The sequence below is a fragment of the Halichoeres trimaculatus genome, unplaced genomic scaffold (assembly GCF_033239565.1).
Source record: "Halichoeres trimaculatus isolate MK-OKI-2021-1 unplaced genomic scaffold, fHalTri1.1 fHalTri1_scaffold_8, whole genome shotgun sequence".
Lineage (NCBI taxonomy): Eukaryota > Metazoa > Chordata > Actinopteri > Labriformes > Labridae > Halichoeres > Halichoeres trimaculatus.
Genome location: NW_027437186.1, coordinates 30,479,606 through 30,496,743, shown reverse-complemented (window position 1 = coordinate 30,496,743; position 17,138 = coordinate 30,479,606). Strand labels below are relative to the sequence as shown.

The following is a 17,138-nucleotide window of genomic DNA, read 5'->3' as shown; positions in this document are numbered from 1 at the left end:
GCTTTTACATCTAGGTAAAGCATTTAAGCACCATGGCAATTATTTATCAGCTTTACTCTGTAGGCCTATTAGTATCTTACTGTGTTAGATGCTGACTGAGTTTGCAAGGTCAAATAAGGCAACATGTGAAATTCTCTTTTCTTTTTTTACCTTGTTGAAGGATCTGCAACCTTGGTGTCCCATATTTTCCTGCAAAAGACCCAAAAGAACACATGGATGTTAGCTCAATCAGATCTGTTTATTGCGGTGACAAACACAGCTACAGGCCGCCAGTGCAGAGACCACTTTCTGTTGTGTGAAGTCGTGACTGTATAACTTACAGTGGAGTCTGACATGTGCTAAAGGGAGCAGGAGAAGAAACTCATTTAAAAACGTGGGCTCTTTGTGATGACTGAAAATAGTTGGAGCTCAGACGCTGACTTTATCACAAAATGAATCATACAGCCCTGAACAGACCTCTTGTATATAAATCCAGAATGAGCAGTGCATGTGGCTTTGTGGCAAGTGTGAAATTAGGTACAGGGACAGCGATGACTTGTGTAGTTAAAGGAAGAATGTACTGTACTTTTTCTCTGTTACTAACTTCACTTTCTGTATTTTTCTTTCTTTATAGGTCTAGTAGCATATTTCCATCTGGAATGCAGGCTGTTTGCTTTTTACTGTGTTTATGTTTAGAGTTAATGGACGGTGCATCATGTGTTCCCGAGCTGTAACAGCACTTCCTGTGATCGACACAAGCCTAAGTGTTCCCCTGGAATGTACAGCTGGGTATTTTTTATCCAAATAAGCCACCTTTACATTAAATCACATGTGTTTCTTCTTTAAACTAACATACACTCTTTGAAATACAAGACCTGGGCACAGCTTGTTGCAATACTGTGCCAGTTTGTGCATAACTACAGGATGTACAAACTATAAAAGGATATGAAAACACAATATATTTTCAATGAGGTCTTCAACCTCTAAAGCCACACGAAGTCCAAAAAAATCATGACATTCAACATCAGTGATGTACAACATTTCTGGGAAAACATGGTTTGACCAAGCACGATACACAAACAGAAACACTGGCACAGAGCTGCGCTGCAGGTCAGAGAAACGCCAGAAACAAATAAAGATTTATGCACCAAGCAGGCAGGCTGTCTCTAGAGAGTAGAGGAGAGGAAAGCCTTCAGTTCTCTTGGCTGACACATGAAGCAAAAATGCCACACAGACCATGCCAGGGCGTCCTCAAACCACTACAGAAGGGGTGCAGCAACACGAACATTCATATCAATTACACTCGAACACTCACAGAACCACACGCTACAGCCTGACAGATATATCAGGAGCCATAGTCTTGGTCAACAGCCAACATTTTTTTTGAAACATCTTCCTGAAGTAGCTGCTGCTGACCTGGGATAAAATCCTAGTAACACCTAGACGCTGTTTTTCTTTTCACTGTTTTATACAATCAATGACATGGACAGAAGGACTTACACATCACTGAACCATCTTCAGTGTCCAAAATATGTTGCCTATTAACTGTTTTCCTGCAAAAGACATGATATATGGACACTATGCTTAAGTTGGGGGCTAAAAAACTGTTTTAATGTTCTAAAGCCCTCTTACAGGACGACTAGTTACGATCTCACAGCACACAGATTTATCAGAAACAGAATTAAAATAGATAAAGTGCAAATAGAGGACTAATTAAAATCAAAAGAGTGGTATTTCTGATTGAAACATTTGTATTTTTAACACATTTAGACTTTGAGTTTAGCCAACAGCCACTGTGACTATTGAACCATTTAATTGCCATCGTTTCTGTAGGCTAGGCTGAATGCTAACATTACAATGTGATAACTAGACTTTCTGATCTGACATCCATAAACTTTAACAAACCATTTATTAACCCAGGATGCTTTCAAATACTTGCATTAGCGGCTGATTGTTGTCACAGTTTGTTATCAAATCAGTTGTTTAGTCTTATGATATGGCCTGATGTCCCTCTAGTCCCTGTCCATTCTTCCTTTAGTCAATGTCCAACAAAATAAAGCTGTCTTGGTATGACTTTACGCAACAAAAAACCTGAAAGAAACTGGAGCTCAACTATTTCACCAGTAACTGAGCTTCCCACTTTGAAACTGATAAACCACACAGTTTCAAGTTTCATCTCTGTGGAGCCTTACGTCAGCATGGCATCAGCAGGTTTTGTTAATTAACGTGTGGCTGCTGCTGACATGCTGACTGACTCACGTGCCATTCAGTGGCATAGCCCTTTATAGAAACAAACACATGTGGGGATATTTGTAAGAAGGGTCAATATTTGAATATCTGTCATGAACTCCCTACATTCCCGTAAGGGTAAAGAAAAAAAAAACACAAAAAATGTAAAAACAAACTGCGGATGAGGGAATCAAGAGAAGCACTGTCACTCACATGATGTGATGTCGATGTTTGTTTGTGTGAAGTCATGGAGTGCTGACTGAACATTTTCCAAAAGTCACATAACAACCTGTTTCCTGATGCTGTTAGGAGTCAATGGACCAGAGGGGAGCAGAGACCTCCCATACAAATGCTGGTATTACGACGTATTTTCCTATTCAAATACTTTGGAATAACACTGCGCAGTCACAGTTCCTTGTTGATAAAAAAGTCTTTAAGATGCAGTTTTGACAGTTCAAACAGCTTCTAAGCTTTCAAAACTGTATCAAAAACTTGACTTGAGGCAGACTCAGCCTTTTAAGTAAATCCCAGGCATGTCTCTAAATAAAGCTGCGTGTGATGTCACGAGACCAGCTGTAAACCCTGTCTGACTCATTGTATAGAATTTAACTCTTATTCTTTACAGTGTCTTGAATTAGACTTGTAAAATATTCTAAATGTGTCTACCATGTGGCCCCGCTGCAGCATGTCAAGAGGGGGACACAATGAGAAACATGCACATGACTTTTCTCACGTGGAGCATGTCTGGGAATTGTTTGTGATCTCACCCTGGACTCACCAGCGAACTGTTTCTCATTCCTCTGGACGAATACTCGGGGTTTAAATGAAAGCCTCAGGCCTGGACTTCAGTAATGAATACAATCAAATAAAAAAAAGATCATTACATGTTTAACTACTCCATCATAAATATTAAAACCTGTTTTGCTGACAATTCAGTATTAGCAGTTTTGCTTTGCTTTGCTAAACACTGTATACAGCACTTGTTGTGGAGCCAGCAGAGCAGAGACTAATGATAGGGAGTCCCACCCGCCTGTTAAAGAGAAGCATTACACCACTGTTTGGGTTTCATAACCCTTACACTGCTCACTGCTGACTTTATTACTGTGTCTACTGGTTTAGATGTTCACAACATCAGCACAGTATCTTTTGCAAATGCAAAGACAACATTTTTATTATTCTGCAATCAATTAAAGTAGTGATTTAATCACCTCGGCCAAGTAGGTTATGTTTTTGGGAGAGTTTGTCTGTTTATTTGTTTAGTCTCTGTGAACTCCATAACTCAAAAAGTAATATACGGATCTTGATGAAATTTTCAGGAAATGTTCAAAATGAGACAAGGAAGAAGTAATTGAATTTGAGGTGATTGTGATCACCGTCTTGATCTAGGACTTTTTTAAAGGATTCTTTATCATTGTGAGATAGGGTCATTTTCAACATATGTGATAAATGGTCAGATTGCTTTGCAAAACAATACAAGACAAGGTCATGATAATTTTTGACAGATGTAAAAGTACGATCCAAATCCTGGCACTATTCTGGATACTAAGATCCAGAGTATGAGATATGTTCTGGGTCATCATAATTTTCAACACTGTCAGGTAACAAGTTATACAAACCTGCAATAACACCAAATTGTAGCAGACAGTCTGCTGAAAGGGAGTATAACATTAAAGTTGGACTGAAGTGTTGCGTGACAATCACAATATGCTTGGTGGAGGTCTGCGCTCTCTGACTGCTTTTCTTGTTTTTGTTGTTTTGCATTTCTTCAGTTCGTACATTATAGGATAAATGCCAATTTGGTTACACTTTCTGTATTTCAAAAAGAAATAAACAGCATCAGAGCAATTTATTTTTTTGCCTGGTGTATCTGCACATGAAAAGACTTTCACAAGCTACTAAATATGAGACAAAGAAAGCTCAAAGGAGAGGATTGATGCTGAAATAGGTTGGTAAGATGCTTTGTGTATGATTGTGCTAACATTGTTTACAAAAAGCTTTGATGCTGTGCATATTTTCTCTTTTGCATCAGAAAATGTGTGGATAAAGGCTTGCCCCTAGGAGCAAGTTTATTTATTTTTAACAACCCCTCATGTAAAGATCTCATTTCTGTAGAAAAGGGCAAAAACTACACGAGAAACCCTAAAAATGGCATACACAAAGATGCTTTACTTTACCAGAGAGATTATTTAGCTCCTAAATTGTTGTTGAAATAGTTAACAATATGTTATTTCCAAAGTGGCTCCCTAATGGTCAGATTACAGATAAGTGGTAGCTGGGCAAAGATTAGCCCAGATTAAACATACTTTTCTTTCTACAGGGCAAACTGAGGTTAACTTGTGGTATTTCAGAAGTTTTAATGTTGCCTCACTTTGGCTATCTGTAAAAAGGATCGTGCATGTGAAACAGTTGTTAAATATTTCCATCCAAGCCAGAGCAAGCTCGTGAAAATCACTTTGCCTCCACTCAGTTCAGCTAGTCGGCATTCCCAGTTCAAACAGCCACAATCCAGCCAACATACAAAAATTAAAAGATGGTGAAATAAATTAGAGGGAAGGTCATAGAGGAAGATCACACAGACATCAGACAGGAAAACCAGACTTGGTCACATAAAATGTCACCCGAAAGCCTGAAAATGATACCCTCATCATAAGAAAATTTTGTCTGGAACATAATTAAACATAAAATGTTGGTTAAGTCCCCAAATCACTACAGCGACACAGAAAGACAGACGGCTGCTGACACAGCGCGCCCTGCTGCAAACTGCTGCTGTAATTGGACATATTTCACACGAGCAAGCCAAAACCTGGCTCATATGTGACTCCCTTTCTCGGACTTTCTCCGCATCTCCTCTTTCTCTCGCTACTTTCTTCCTCCACCTTCCTTGCCAACTGTGTCCTGCTCTCACACACACACAGCTATAATTGGGGGTGTTTTTTCACTCTCAGCAGAAACCCCGGAGAGCCTTGGTCACGACCAACCTGTAATTACAGCATCTTCAGAGTCTCATCCAAGAGACACAGGGAGGCCAGAGGCATGGCACGGTCCAGGATTTCTAAGAATGGACTGAGAGAGTCCAAGAGGGGAGTGTCACCGGCTAAATTCGGCCAAACCTTGCAATCCATCCTGACTTTTCCTGTCAGCTGTTTAAGATGTTTAAGATGTTACATAAACTGAGCATTATATTGTCTCAAACCCAATTGTTTCACTGTGACTCTGCTCACATTTTGTAATCGTAATTGCAGTGGCAATTTTAGTTAGAGTGCAAACCTTGCAATTACACCTCTGAGAAGGCCGTAGCAGCATGACCTGTATTTCAAGAACTCTCCTCTTTTTAACCGTCTGTTTTTTAATAAAAACCAAAATAAAATAGCAAAGATAAGCATTCAACTTTACTGATAAATCTTTGGTAACTAAGGCAATAATGCATATCTTTAGCTTGTACTGGGAAAAAGTCAAAAAGACATTCAGAAAGACCAGATGAACACATGTGGAGAAAAAAAAACAGGTACAGCTTGAAAAAACAAACACTTCCCAGTGGTTTAGACCAGTACAGTGTCTGAGATACAGCAAAACATCAGGTCAAACCCAGGACAGGCACACCAACATATATCAAGTTATGACCACAGCAATAAAAAAATCTATATGCCTAAAGGGTTGTACATTTAGAAGCTCATGCTTTGGATAAGCTGTTTTATCCGCTTTGATGTGGCTTCGGTCAAAAACCACAGCCGCCTGTGAGGTGTTATTCTATCTTTTCTTTGACCTTAAAGGAAGATTTAAGAAACAACATCCTGAAACAGCCAGTGAGCTGATTCACTGTGGGCTTCTCTCCAAGCCCTTCAAGCTACAGCAGCCCCGTCCCCCTTAGTCATATCTCACTTTTTGGTGAGCGGCCAAAATCTCCTATGTTGCAGCCATACAAATCCTCCAATCTATTTCTCCCCCAACTATTACTTTCCCCTCTCATCTCCAGCGTTTTGCATTAAGTGGGGAATCTGTGCTGCCATAGAAAATCGAAGAGAGCCATGAAATGCATCACACCTGCAATGCGGGGAAACTGGGCTCTAATAAATGATCCCTCACAGTGGTGGTACAGTCAAGCTAGGCTCTTCAACGACACCTCATTCTGAGGAGCTTTTATCACCCAAGATATGACGCCTGATGATGCCCTGCTCCAACAATAGAATCCAGTTATAGCATCATAGCGTCACAGTGTTCCCAATAACCCAGAGTTCAGCCAGGATGGCTTAATTCAAGGGCAATGCAAAAATACTTTCTGCTCGTGAGTGTGCTCCAACAGGGGTTGTTTGTGAAGTCAATAAAAAGTAAGAAAAGTCTGTAAAATTTAAAATAAAATCACCCCATCAAGAGTTACAGCATTTCATTACTACAAGGACTCCTCTTACAACAGTGGAAGCTGAAGTGTCCCTGTTGAGTCAGAAAGGAGGAGAGGAATAGCTAAAGCATGAATCACCTACACCCGGCAGCTGTCCAGAACCAGGATCCAAATGGGTCCCCCTGCCGCTGAAGACAGCAAATGTTCAGACACTCATTCTTGTAATAGAAATGGACCTATCCTCTTCTAATGTGGGATCCTCCTGTGGTTTTAAAGCAGAAGTTGCCACCAAAAAAAAAAACCCAGACAATGTTGTTTTTTCAGAGGGAGGAGAAAAACAGTACACACATGCCAGAAGGGCAAAAGTGGCTACAGAGACACACTGAATCCACAGTATGAACAAGTATTAGTGAAACAGCATGAAAATAAACCTGTTGGCGGTACAGTATGTACAGTACAACAGTACGGCTGTTGGTAAAGACTCTAAATGTGTGCAATTTTCTTTCTCATTATAGTTCTGTAAACAAATGCCCTGTTTCCTGACCAGCAAAAAACCCTCACGGGAGCTATAAACGTGATGTGAGGAGGATCTGTTTAAATTGGACTGCAGTGCCATCTTTGGGCCTAGAGTCTCACCCACACTGTTGTGAAGACATGAATTCCAACAAGACATGTGTTTGTTTAGGAAATCAATGGAGACTGGATCAGAACAAGTTTTTTTTGTTCAAGACAACTTTCTAACGGATAAAATGCAAAGACGTAAGTTATTCACCAACATTCACATAGCGCTGTTAGTTGAAATGTGACAACAAGCAAACGTTGTACGTTTGTACCGTAGCTTAGTAGCTGGTTATATGTAGTGCTACTGGCAGCCTGGTGCTCTATCCGTAATGTGTTAACTTAGCAAATCCTTGTTATGTCCTGCCAGCACTCATCTACCAAGCAGAGCTAACTTAACCTCACTCTTTATTTTATTGACAGATTCTCAAGTTTGAACAGACCACTGCAGCATAACTGCTGACTGTGGGTTGGAATGGACATTATCACAAACAGTTTAGACCTGTTTTAGCCTTTAGCTTGAGCGCTATCACTCTCCTGTTTAACTTTTTTCCTGCTCTTCTGTCTTTTTTCTGTCTGACAGTTAGGCTCCAGCATCCACCATCACTACAACATTAATCACAGAAATCGTTCGATCGCTCAACCTGATCCAAAAGCTCAGAAGTAGTATTTCAAAATAACCTATATTGGTGCTGATAATCTTATTTTAAAGTGTGGATTACGATCAGGGATATATTTTTAGAGGGGAAACTCCTCACAGCCCCTTCAAGAAAAGAAATCAAGCAAAGCTGAATTTAAAAAGAAGTTTTCATTACACATACTGGGCACATTTCTTTGTGAAAAAGGGTACGAAAGTAAGGGGTGTTTCATTTAGGTCCTAAAACCGAGGTGATTTTTTTCCAGCAACACAATCATAAAAAATTGATAATATCTTCTCACAGTACACACACACTGGCAGTGGGATATAGAAGTGAGGAGATGCATGGCTCACTCTGACCTGTAGAGATTGGCCTGACATTAAGACAAGTTGTTTCACAAGGACCCTTATCCCCCTCTACAATAGCTACCTGTTTCTCACATATGGTATTGATGGTGGAGTTAGAATACAATCAGCAGTGATGTTACACCTCAGCACAGGAATCTAAAAGTTAAAGTGGGGCTGTTTGTCTGAGCTGCAGACTGAAGATAGCATCAGAGGAAGACAGGGAGGGAGAGTGAGAGGGAGGTAATGAGGTGAGCAGAGGTGATTTGCCTAGAAAGGGGTGTAGAAAAAGGGCAGTAGAAAGGGGACAGGGATCTCTTTATCATCATCCTGAGGCTGAAGAAGGGAGGGGAAGCAAAGAGGGACACCAGGAGATGTGGCTGGAGGAGGAAGATAAGTAGAAAAAAAGGATGCGACTGTTGGGTTTGTTGTTCTCAGGATCTGTTTTTTCTTTAATTACTTAACAACAGGAAGACTGGCATGGTGCCCTTCTGAGCATTTAACAGCCCAGGGTTTTGTAATTCAACAGCATCATAGAAGTGAAATTATGCCGTCACAGAGATTCATACTCACTTGTATGTTTTGACATTGTGCTGAGTAGCCTCTGGAAAGCCTAGCATCCCACACACAACTCGGCTGCTGTTGAGACTCCAACCCAGGTCACAAACTTGCCTCCATCTCCCAGCATGCTTCACCTCCACCACACCCTCTGTGATCAGGCTCTTCTTCTTGGTAGCCATGAGGATGGGACGTAGGCGCACTTCCTCGATTTGCACCTTACCACGACCCTTTGGGAAGATAAACATCACATCAGCTTTGTGTCTGAAGAGGAAAAGCTCAAAATAAAGCAGAAGTGACAAACTGCTGTACCTGATAGTGGTGACGCTGGTATCGGGGTGTCTCATGTTGATGTCCATTTCCGTAATGGCTGTAACCTGGATGTCTGCGGGTGGTCACATGCCCCTGCCATTGAGGTGCTGGGCTGTAGTTGGACCTGGAGATGGTGGTGTGGCCTCTGCTGGCTGTCTGCTCCAACCTTCGCTCAGGGGTGCACACCACACCCAAGTCTTCAGAGTGTTTACAGTCATTCACGCCCCATCCATTGTGTTTGCAGTCCTTCAGGGACTTCTCTGTGCCATCACAGCGGACATTATCCATCCATATTTGGCCTTGTGAAAGGATAAGCAATTCATTTATTGTGAGGTTCATTGATTGTTCACTAGACAAGCTGGGCAAAGCATCTACACCAGGGCTCAAATCAGTTCCAAAACACCTAACACTTGACTTTTACAGGCACTCTGATTTAAGGTTGCACCTAAGCGGCGTGTTTAGCTGTAGATACACAGTATTTTACAAGGCAGGGCACTATAGATCCTGCTCCTTGAATCTACTCAACCTTCTCTTTAATTTGGATTTAAACGCAGCAGTAAAGAACGTCCATAAACCACAGCAAGTGTTGCACAACTCTGGCAAGCCAATGCTGTCATTATTCTGAAACAAATGCCCTCTTTTGCTCCATATATTTGCTCTTCAAGCCTGCCAGGCGACCTTAACGAGATGTGGACTCCAAGGCCACAACAAGTTATCTTTGTCCCTTTATGATGGTAGTTATTTTGGATGTCTTAATTGGTGGAGTGTTCATGAAGCTATATGCTCAGCATGTAGTGGGACAGGCACACTTTCACCTTATTCACAAAGTGGCTATTCTGCTCTGATTTCATGCTCAGGGTAAAAAGCTTGAATGCTGATATAATGGTCATATAATATGTTGCAGGTTACAAGTCATAAACGTTTGAAGATAGTTTAGTAACAAATGAGAATACATTACAGTTCATTAGTTTTGGACAACTGCCAAAGTTCAATAAAACTGGCTGGATAGTTACTACTGGCAGTTGTTTGGCATTAGCTAGCTTACCATACATACGTTATATTAGCTGTATATCCCTGACGGGGACTTTGACTGACCGTTATCGATAGCGTCCAATCACTACAGAATCAGTGAAGCAGAAACATTTTGTCTATACAATTATGATTTACAAACTGGAACTCCAGGAATAACAAAGTATTGTACCTTCCAACCCTGAGTACTACATCATTTTCAAATGGTCAACTTGGTGTTTATGGTGAATAGCTTGGAAGTTTCCAGAAGGACAACCTGAAAGGTGTCTGGCCAATCTCTCAGAACAAGAAATTATTTTTGAGGATCTAATGGACATTTTGGAAAGTCAAATTGTGATTTCATTGGTATTGACATTGTTATCATTAAGGATAGAAAGTCATGCATGACTCCTGTTTCTACATCAGCCACAAGTTGGAGTCTGCATTTCCAACATCATGTACGCCATCATTGGGCTTTGTATTACCTAATATGAAACAGACAATACTTGTGTCTGCAATCAGTCACTCATTCCCAACTCCCCACTCATTATGTAGTGGATTAGATATAGTGGACCATATAGTCTCACTCAGCAAAATTAAAACAACATTTCAGACGCCAGCCGCTGACGGTGATGTAATCACTCTTGGGCCGTTCATGGATGGCTGGGGACTTATTGTTATAATTTTCTCAAACAGTAAAACAGAATTGATTTCAGTGATTAATAATATCTTATTTAGCGTATTTTTCCACAATAACCAACTGTGATAAATAAATTTTACAGTAGGCAGTATAATGTTATTTGATGTCATTAGTAATAGTGAAATCAGTCATCTCTTCTGTTTCGACTGCAATGCATGATGGTATATATTGCTCCCATAGTGAGAATCATTCTTACACTACTTTCCAAAATGCATTGTGAGTGGACTATATGGGGTATACATCCCATATAAAGAGCACTATATAGTGGATATGGAGTGATTTCAGTCACAATGTTTCACGGCAACAGCATTTGATATTATCAAATAGAACTCGTTAAGAAATGAAATCCTGTTGTAGAGTCATGTACAAGAAAAGCTTTGTGTTAAGGTGGTAATCAAATGAAAACACGATTTTTAGGAAATGGCGACATGGCAATGTTACCTAACTCCAAAGCCATAGACAGAAAATAGCCACAGGTAACCATGATTCAATTGCTTGAAAAGTTATTGAGGCATGTTAAAATATAGTTTCGATATGTTGCAATTTAAAAGTAATTATATTGCATTTAGTGGGCTTTGCTCCTTTTGAAAATTTCATCAAGCACATCTCAACATGTGAACTTGAAGCTTTCAGCAAAAAAAATGACTCATAATGATATGAATATAACAGGAGGGACACATTTTAAGGTTGGTTCTGGTGAACATGGCAAACTCAGCCCCATTTAAAGGCACCATGTCTTCGTCAGAGACAGAAATTCAATACTATCAAAGCTAAACGGAATGCAGCCTTTGTCTTTGCATTTAATTTAATACACCTGTGCTTTCCATGCCCAAATATCGTGGCACATCTGGTCAATTTAGGCAGAAGACAGTTGTGACATGACAGCATTTTGAGAGAAGCTTCTGGCTATCCAAAGTGTGAAAGTGTTCTCACCCTGTCCTTCTCCATATTTGGCGCTGTGTGCCCACGTGATGCCACCCTGGAAGCCCAGCTCTCGGCACACCACGTTGGCCAGTTTGATGTCCACTTCATCATCGCACACGGTGCCCCAGGTGTTGTTGTGCAGCACCTCCACGCGCCCTTCATTCGCTTCTCTTGCATAGTTACCCGCCAAACGTACCTTGGCGGCTGGAGCGCGAGTCGTCCTGCGTTGAGAGGACGTGGTGCGCCGAGGTTCAGCGCGAGCAGGAGAGGAGAGGCAGAGCAGCAGGAGGAAGAGGAAGCTCAAGCAGAGGGTGCGGGTCATCGTGACAGAGAGGAAGGGGCCTGTAGGTAAAGGTGAACGCTTAATCATTCATTTGCGCTCCAAAATGTAACTTAACTGACATGTAAGGTTTGACTGGGATTCTAAAGTCTTACTGGTTTGCTAAGATGCAACAGATAATTTTTCTTTCTTAAAAAAAAACAAAAAACTTTTGAATAGATAACATCCAGAGTCTTCAGTGAATCTGTAAGTCTAATCATCACTTTGCAAACTGTATGTGGCCCAGCAGCCTGATACTTTACAGACCAATGGTGACATCCTCTGGTCAAAAAGGTTCAGGTGTTTTCTCAAAACCACTGGTATGCCCTGAACTATCGTAAAACATTAAAAAATGAGTTCATCCAATTAGCATTTCTAGCATAGCTCAATCTAAGAGAGAGGAATCCACATTTGTGTTATATCACCAATGCAGTATCAATTTGCAGTGATGCAACAGGAGCCAAAACGCATAAAAATGAAGACGCACATCAGACAAACATATAATTAGAAATACATAAGTACACTTTTGTATTGCACTTCATGTGAATTAACATTCCCCAAGGCTAACTAACCAGACAGCAGCTGAGGGCAGGTTTGGACTGGAAGTTAACAAAGTGACAAACACCAAAGAACACAGTAATGGAGACAACCACTGCAGGCCACAGAACAACACCAATTCCACAGCTACCAACATCCGTGAGATGATGTGATGATAAAATTATAAAGGAGCAAACCAGTGACAAGCAAATACACTTCGAAGACCAGTCTGAATGAATCAGTTAGAAAATGTGGCATGTCTTGCAGGAAACCATCAGTATATCTCTAGTTGGGATACTTAAAAAGTAAAACTCAGCTTCTATTTCATTTATATTGTTCAACTCCTCCAGGTACCCCAAAACTTCGTCTTAAAAACACCTGTTACCCTCACACTCAAATATATTCCATGTAAAAACTTTAAGAGGAATAACTGTAGAATCAGGTGTAAAGAGAAATAAAGGCTATCATACCGAGGAATAATGAAAAGATAAGGTAAGATGAGAGGTCACTCACCTGGCAGGCAGCAAATGTTTGCAGTGGTGGATGTCACTGGTTAAGGGAGAGTGACTGAGTGAAGGAGTGTGTCTACTAAATGCTCCTTAGTCAAACCTCCCTTATTCCCTCCTTCTCTTACATCCCTCCCTGCCTCCCTCCCTCCTTCCTGCACGTGCTCCGTCTCCTCCTGGGTATCTCTCTCACTTACAGAAGTCTTGAGTCATTTCAAATGCTGACATGTGAAGCAGGTTTATTAGACTGCAAATGTGCATGTGATCCTATAAATAAAATATATCAAAGTAATGAGTTCTTCCCAGTAAAAAATAGGATTAAGAATTTGTATTATTGTGGATTAAAAATAATGAATGCAATATAAACTCTTTCTACCGATCTCCAGTTGGGTTTCTTTACCCTTCCTCTCTCTGATAGGCTGATGATGCTTTACACAACTTCACAATCAGAGCGTTGCACAACTTCGGCTTAAACGTGTGTAGACGTAACCAACAGGAAAGACTCTGGTTCAGGAATAGTTTCAAACGTTGAGTTCCAAGTATCCTAAAGAAGCTCCCTATACCACAGGGTAGATATTTCCCTGTTGAGATGGCCGCAAACCACCCGTTCTAAAATAGTCCCAGCCTCACCGTAGCTACGGGGAACGCAAGTGATGAGAATATGCCTTACCACCCCTGCCGAGGAGAAGGTTATATCCTCAAACCTGTCATCATGGTATGGGAAGCATAATGATTTAATTCACAGGGTAAATGTGGATTATAAAACAAGTGAAAAAATTCCACCTCTTTCTATAGCTGGGGTCATTTGAGTGCTGAGTCCTGATCTGACTTATGTCTCCTCCGCTTTTAGACACGTTTTAACTTGTTTATTTATTTTCTGAACCCTTTCTGGAGTGTGTGGGACAAATTTGGCAACATGGAAATTTTTGGCCCTGGGTGTTGTGTTGATAAACTCTATTTCAGTTTTTTGAGCTAACCTCAGAAGGCACCTTTTTGAGGCTGCCAGGTTTATTCAAAGACATGAAAAATTACAATCATGACAGGGGAGGTAGGAACTGAAACATCAACCGCGACCGTAAAAACACTAACTCGTATCCAGAGTTCCAGCAGCCGGAGAAAAAAGTCAGACGTTACATGCGTGTGTATTTGTGTGCACGCATGTACACTCTGAAGCTGTAATTGAGAAGTTTGTGTGTGCCAGTGATGGTGCGACTGGGTGGCAGGATGGTGGTCCCTCCCTGACTGGTAAAACCCAACAGGAAGAGCAGACCCCGTATTAGCGGGGCCAAATCAGAGGGATCTCAAAGAACAGCAGGGAGAGGAATGAGAGATGTAAAAAAGCAAAGGCAAAAGCTGCTCTTGCTGTGTGACATCCCACTTTTATCAACCATGATGCACTGATTAATAAGTAAGTTTATTAAAACTAGACTACACCAAGTGTCCCAGCTTATTCGCCAGAACTGAACGGCTCTGTGTGTGCCAGTGAGAGTGTTACAGCTCCGTCAGAGGGCTCATGGGGTAAGAGTATCTGAGCGAAGCACCTCTCTGTGGCAGATCTCCCTCTTTCTCTCCAGCTCTCTAATTACACAGACCGAGCCGGCTCTGCCCTTACCCACAATCTGTGGAGGCATGAAATAAATACATGCTCTCCAACAATAAACAAGCGCCTTTTCAAATGACAGCACCTCCTCGTGCTCACCCCTCAGTGCTGCTCTCGAGGCTTTCGTAATGCTTTTACTTTCGCACTGGCTGTATGAGCATGTTGACACGTACGGTATGGAGGATAAGTTGTGGAGCTGCAGGCTGTGCATAGAGCTGCATCTCTGTAGATGTAGCATGAAAGGCTATCATTGCTTCATCTCCAAGGTGCACTAAGTTTCATTAAGAAAATAATGCACAAAAATTATGTTTGTAGTGTTTTCTTAGCCTTGGAACTGTACAAATCAGCATATTCTTTATTTGCTCTGTTTAGCAATGCAAGTAAAGAATTGTACAGGGTGTCCATAAAGTCACTGTATAATAAAAAAAAATATACAATAGCAAATACCAGACAAATATGTGGAACTTGTTACAAAATAAGTAGAAATTGAACATTTTTTAAACTTATTTAATAGGAGGGAACTAAAAGTCTTGTCTTTTATGATCGATGTTTTCGTCAGATGTTCCTGGTCGTTCACTCTGACCTTTAAATAACACTGACCCTGTTTCCATAAATATATTGTGCCATGCATGAATCGACTGACGTGGCCATACTTAGTTCATACTTAGTTGTGCAGTTTAACTGAGTCTGCGTATTGTTTCAATGATCACACATTGTGCCTTTTCTTGAGGAGGATCCTTTTCTTTTTACAACAGTACCTCTTTCATCAACAGGATACTTGAAATACACTAATTTAACCTAATTACAAATGTTGATAACTTCTGAGTACACAGCACAAATCTGATCAAGAAATGAAACCAATTGCATTTGTTATATGTTCTTTTAAATTGTAAAAAGACTTACATTTACAATGTAATTTAACAATATACTGTTAATATAGTGAAGCGGTTGCAAACATCATACCCTGATTGGTGGTCTAATAAAGAAGCACTGTACATACTTTACTCTGTTCAGATAAACAGAGAGCCAGTGAGCCTAAAAGTTTCAGCCTCACTTTTCAGAGCGGTTGTACTGTCCAGGGTTTTATAGTCTCTGCATTCAACCTAGATCAGCCACTTCATGGGTCAGGAGGAAAAGGGTAGAAGGCGACTAAGTTATCTTGACAGGAGTCACAAGCGCATTGACATCTCAGACATCTTTTGATTGATCAAACCTTTTTTAGGGAAAATTCTAGCATCTTTCAAATCCTACACCTCTAGCAGGTTTGTTGCAGTAAAGTGTTTTAAATGTTGTAAAGGAATAAGAAAAAGTCATCAGGAATGACTTAAAAGAAAGTCTTAGTTACAATGGATCAAGTAGGGATGAATTTCTTAGCTTTGCATAGGCTGGTTCAGCTGGGGTCATTTTCAGGATTAGCTCTTTCATGTACAACACTGCCACCTTGTGGACATCAAGAGAATTGACCAAGAGATTTCAGAATATTACCTCAGTAAATGCATACTCTGTCTTTTTTAAGCCTGAGTGTAACAGGACTCATGTAGATACTCAGTGGAAGGTGGTTCAAATACATTTATTAAATATAAAAGACTCGTTTGCAGTGCACTGATGATAATACAAAATATTTGGGAGATTAACAGGGTCGCAGTGCTCTGGTTATCAAAGTGTACATCAAAATTAAAAATGCATTTTCCTGAAATAGTTTGAAAACAGTACAAACAGACAAAAATACTAAAACATGGCAAAGATCAAATTAAATTCAGGGGAGTCTTTTGTTTAATCATCAAAGACAATAGTTAAAAGTATGCTCATGAGTTTGTTTAAACCACAGATGCAGTCCAAAAGTTTGGTGTCTAAATCCTTATTCACAAGTTTTTCGCCACAAGACAGAAAGTAATACAAAAAAAAAGTAGAAGTGCAGCATGTGACAGTGTTTGCACCAGGTGCCTCTCAATGACGCTTTCTTTGTGAAGTGAAAAAAGCAGAGGACAAGACAGACAAAATATTTTTAACCTTCTAAAAAGTCAAAAGACCAGAGAATAAAGAAAAAGTTGTGTTCGGCTGTGAGGGTATGACTGTTGTAAAAATAAGAAAAAGAGAGAAAGTTCAAAACAGAGGAATAAATAGGAAAATAAATATTCACCATGCTGTGCATAGTTAAGAAGGGGAACGTAGTGTGGACTTAAACCAGGGTGGAAGCTGTAAATTTAATCTGATGACAGACTCTTGTTTTATTTGACTGTCTAGTGTTAAACTAAGCTGGTGTGCAGTGCAGAGCAATCAGATGAAGCATTCTTTGGTTTACTGAAATACTGAAATTTTAGACCCCCTAAGGTCAAAAACACTGCTTCACAAGGTTCAAAAGTTCTATGAACCTCTACACACACACTGACATTAATGTGTGTATTTGTGTGTGTGTACATTACTTAAGATGGCATTTTTTAAGGCACTGTCCTGTAATATTAACTAGTCTACTACGAGTATTACGACATCTTTAAAAAAAGATTAACCATCAACACTGAATACTTCTGACTGAGGTGGTGGTGTAAGCGTGTCTGACTCAGGACTGAGTCAGCATTTTTTTCTTTTGCAT

General features: G+C 40.4%; 1 protein-coding gene across 1 annotated transcript in view; it reads right to left on the bottom strand.

Moving 5' to 3' along the window:
* Positions 1-11,908, bottom strand: part of loxl4 (lysyl oxidase-like 4) — a 29,290-nt gene extending 17,382 nt beyond the window's left edge. Inside the window, exons 1-4 of the mRNA XM_074676582.1 lie at positions 11,596-11,908; positions 8,955-9,253; positions 8,658-8,872; positions 151-189 (exon numbers count right to left, since the gene is read on the bottom strand). Coding sequence (XP_074532683.1) covers positions 151-189; positions 8,658-8,872; positions 8,955-9,253; positions 11,596-11,908 — 866 coding nt within the window. The remainder of the gene's footprint in view (positions 1-150; positions 190-8,657; positions 8,873-8,954; positions 9,254-11,595) is intronic.
* Positions 11,909-17,138: the final 5,230 nt, after the last annotated feature.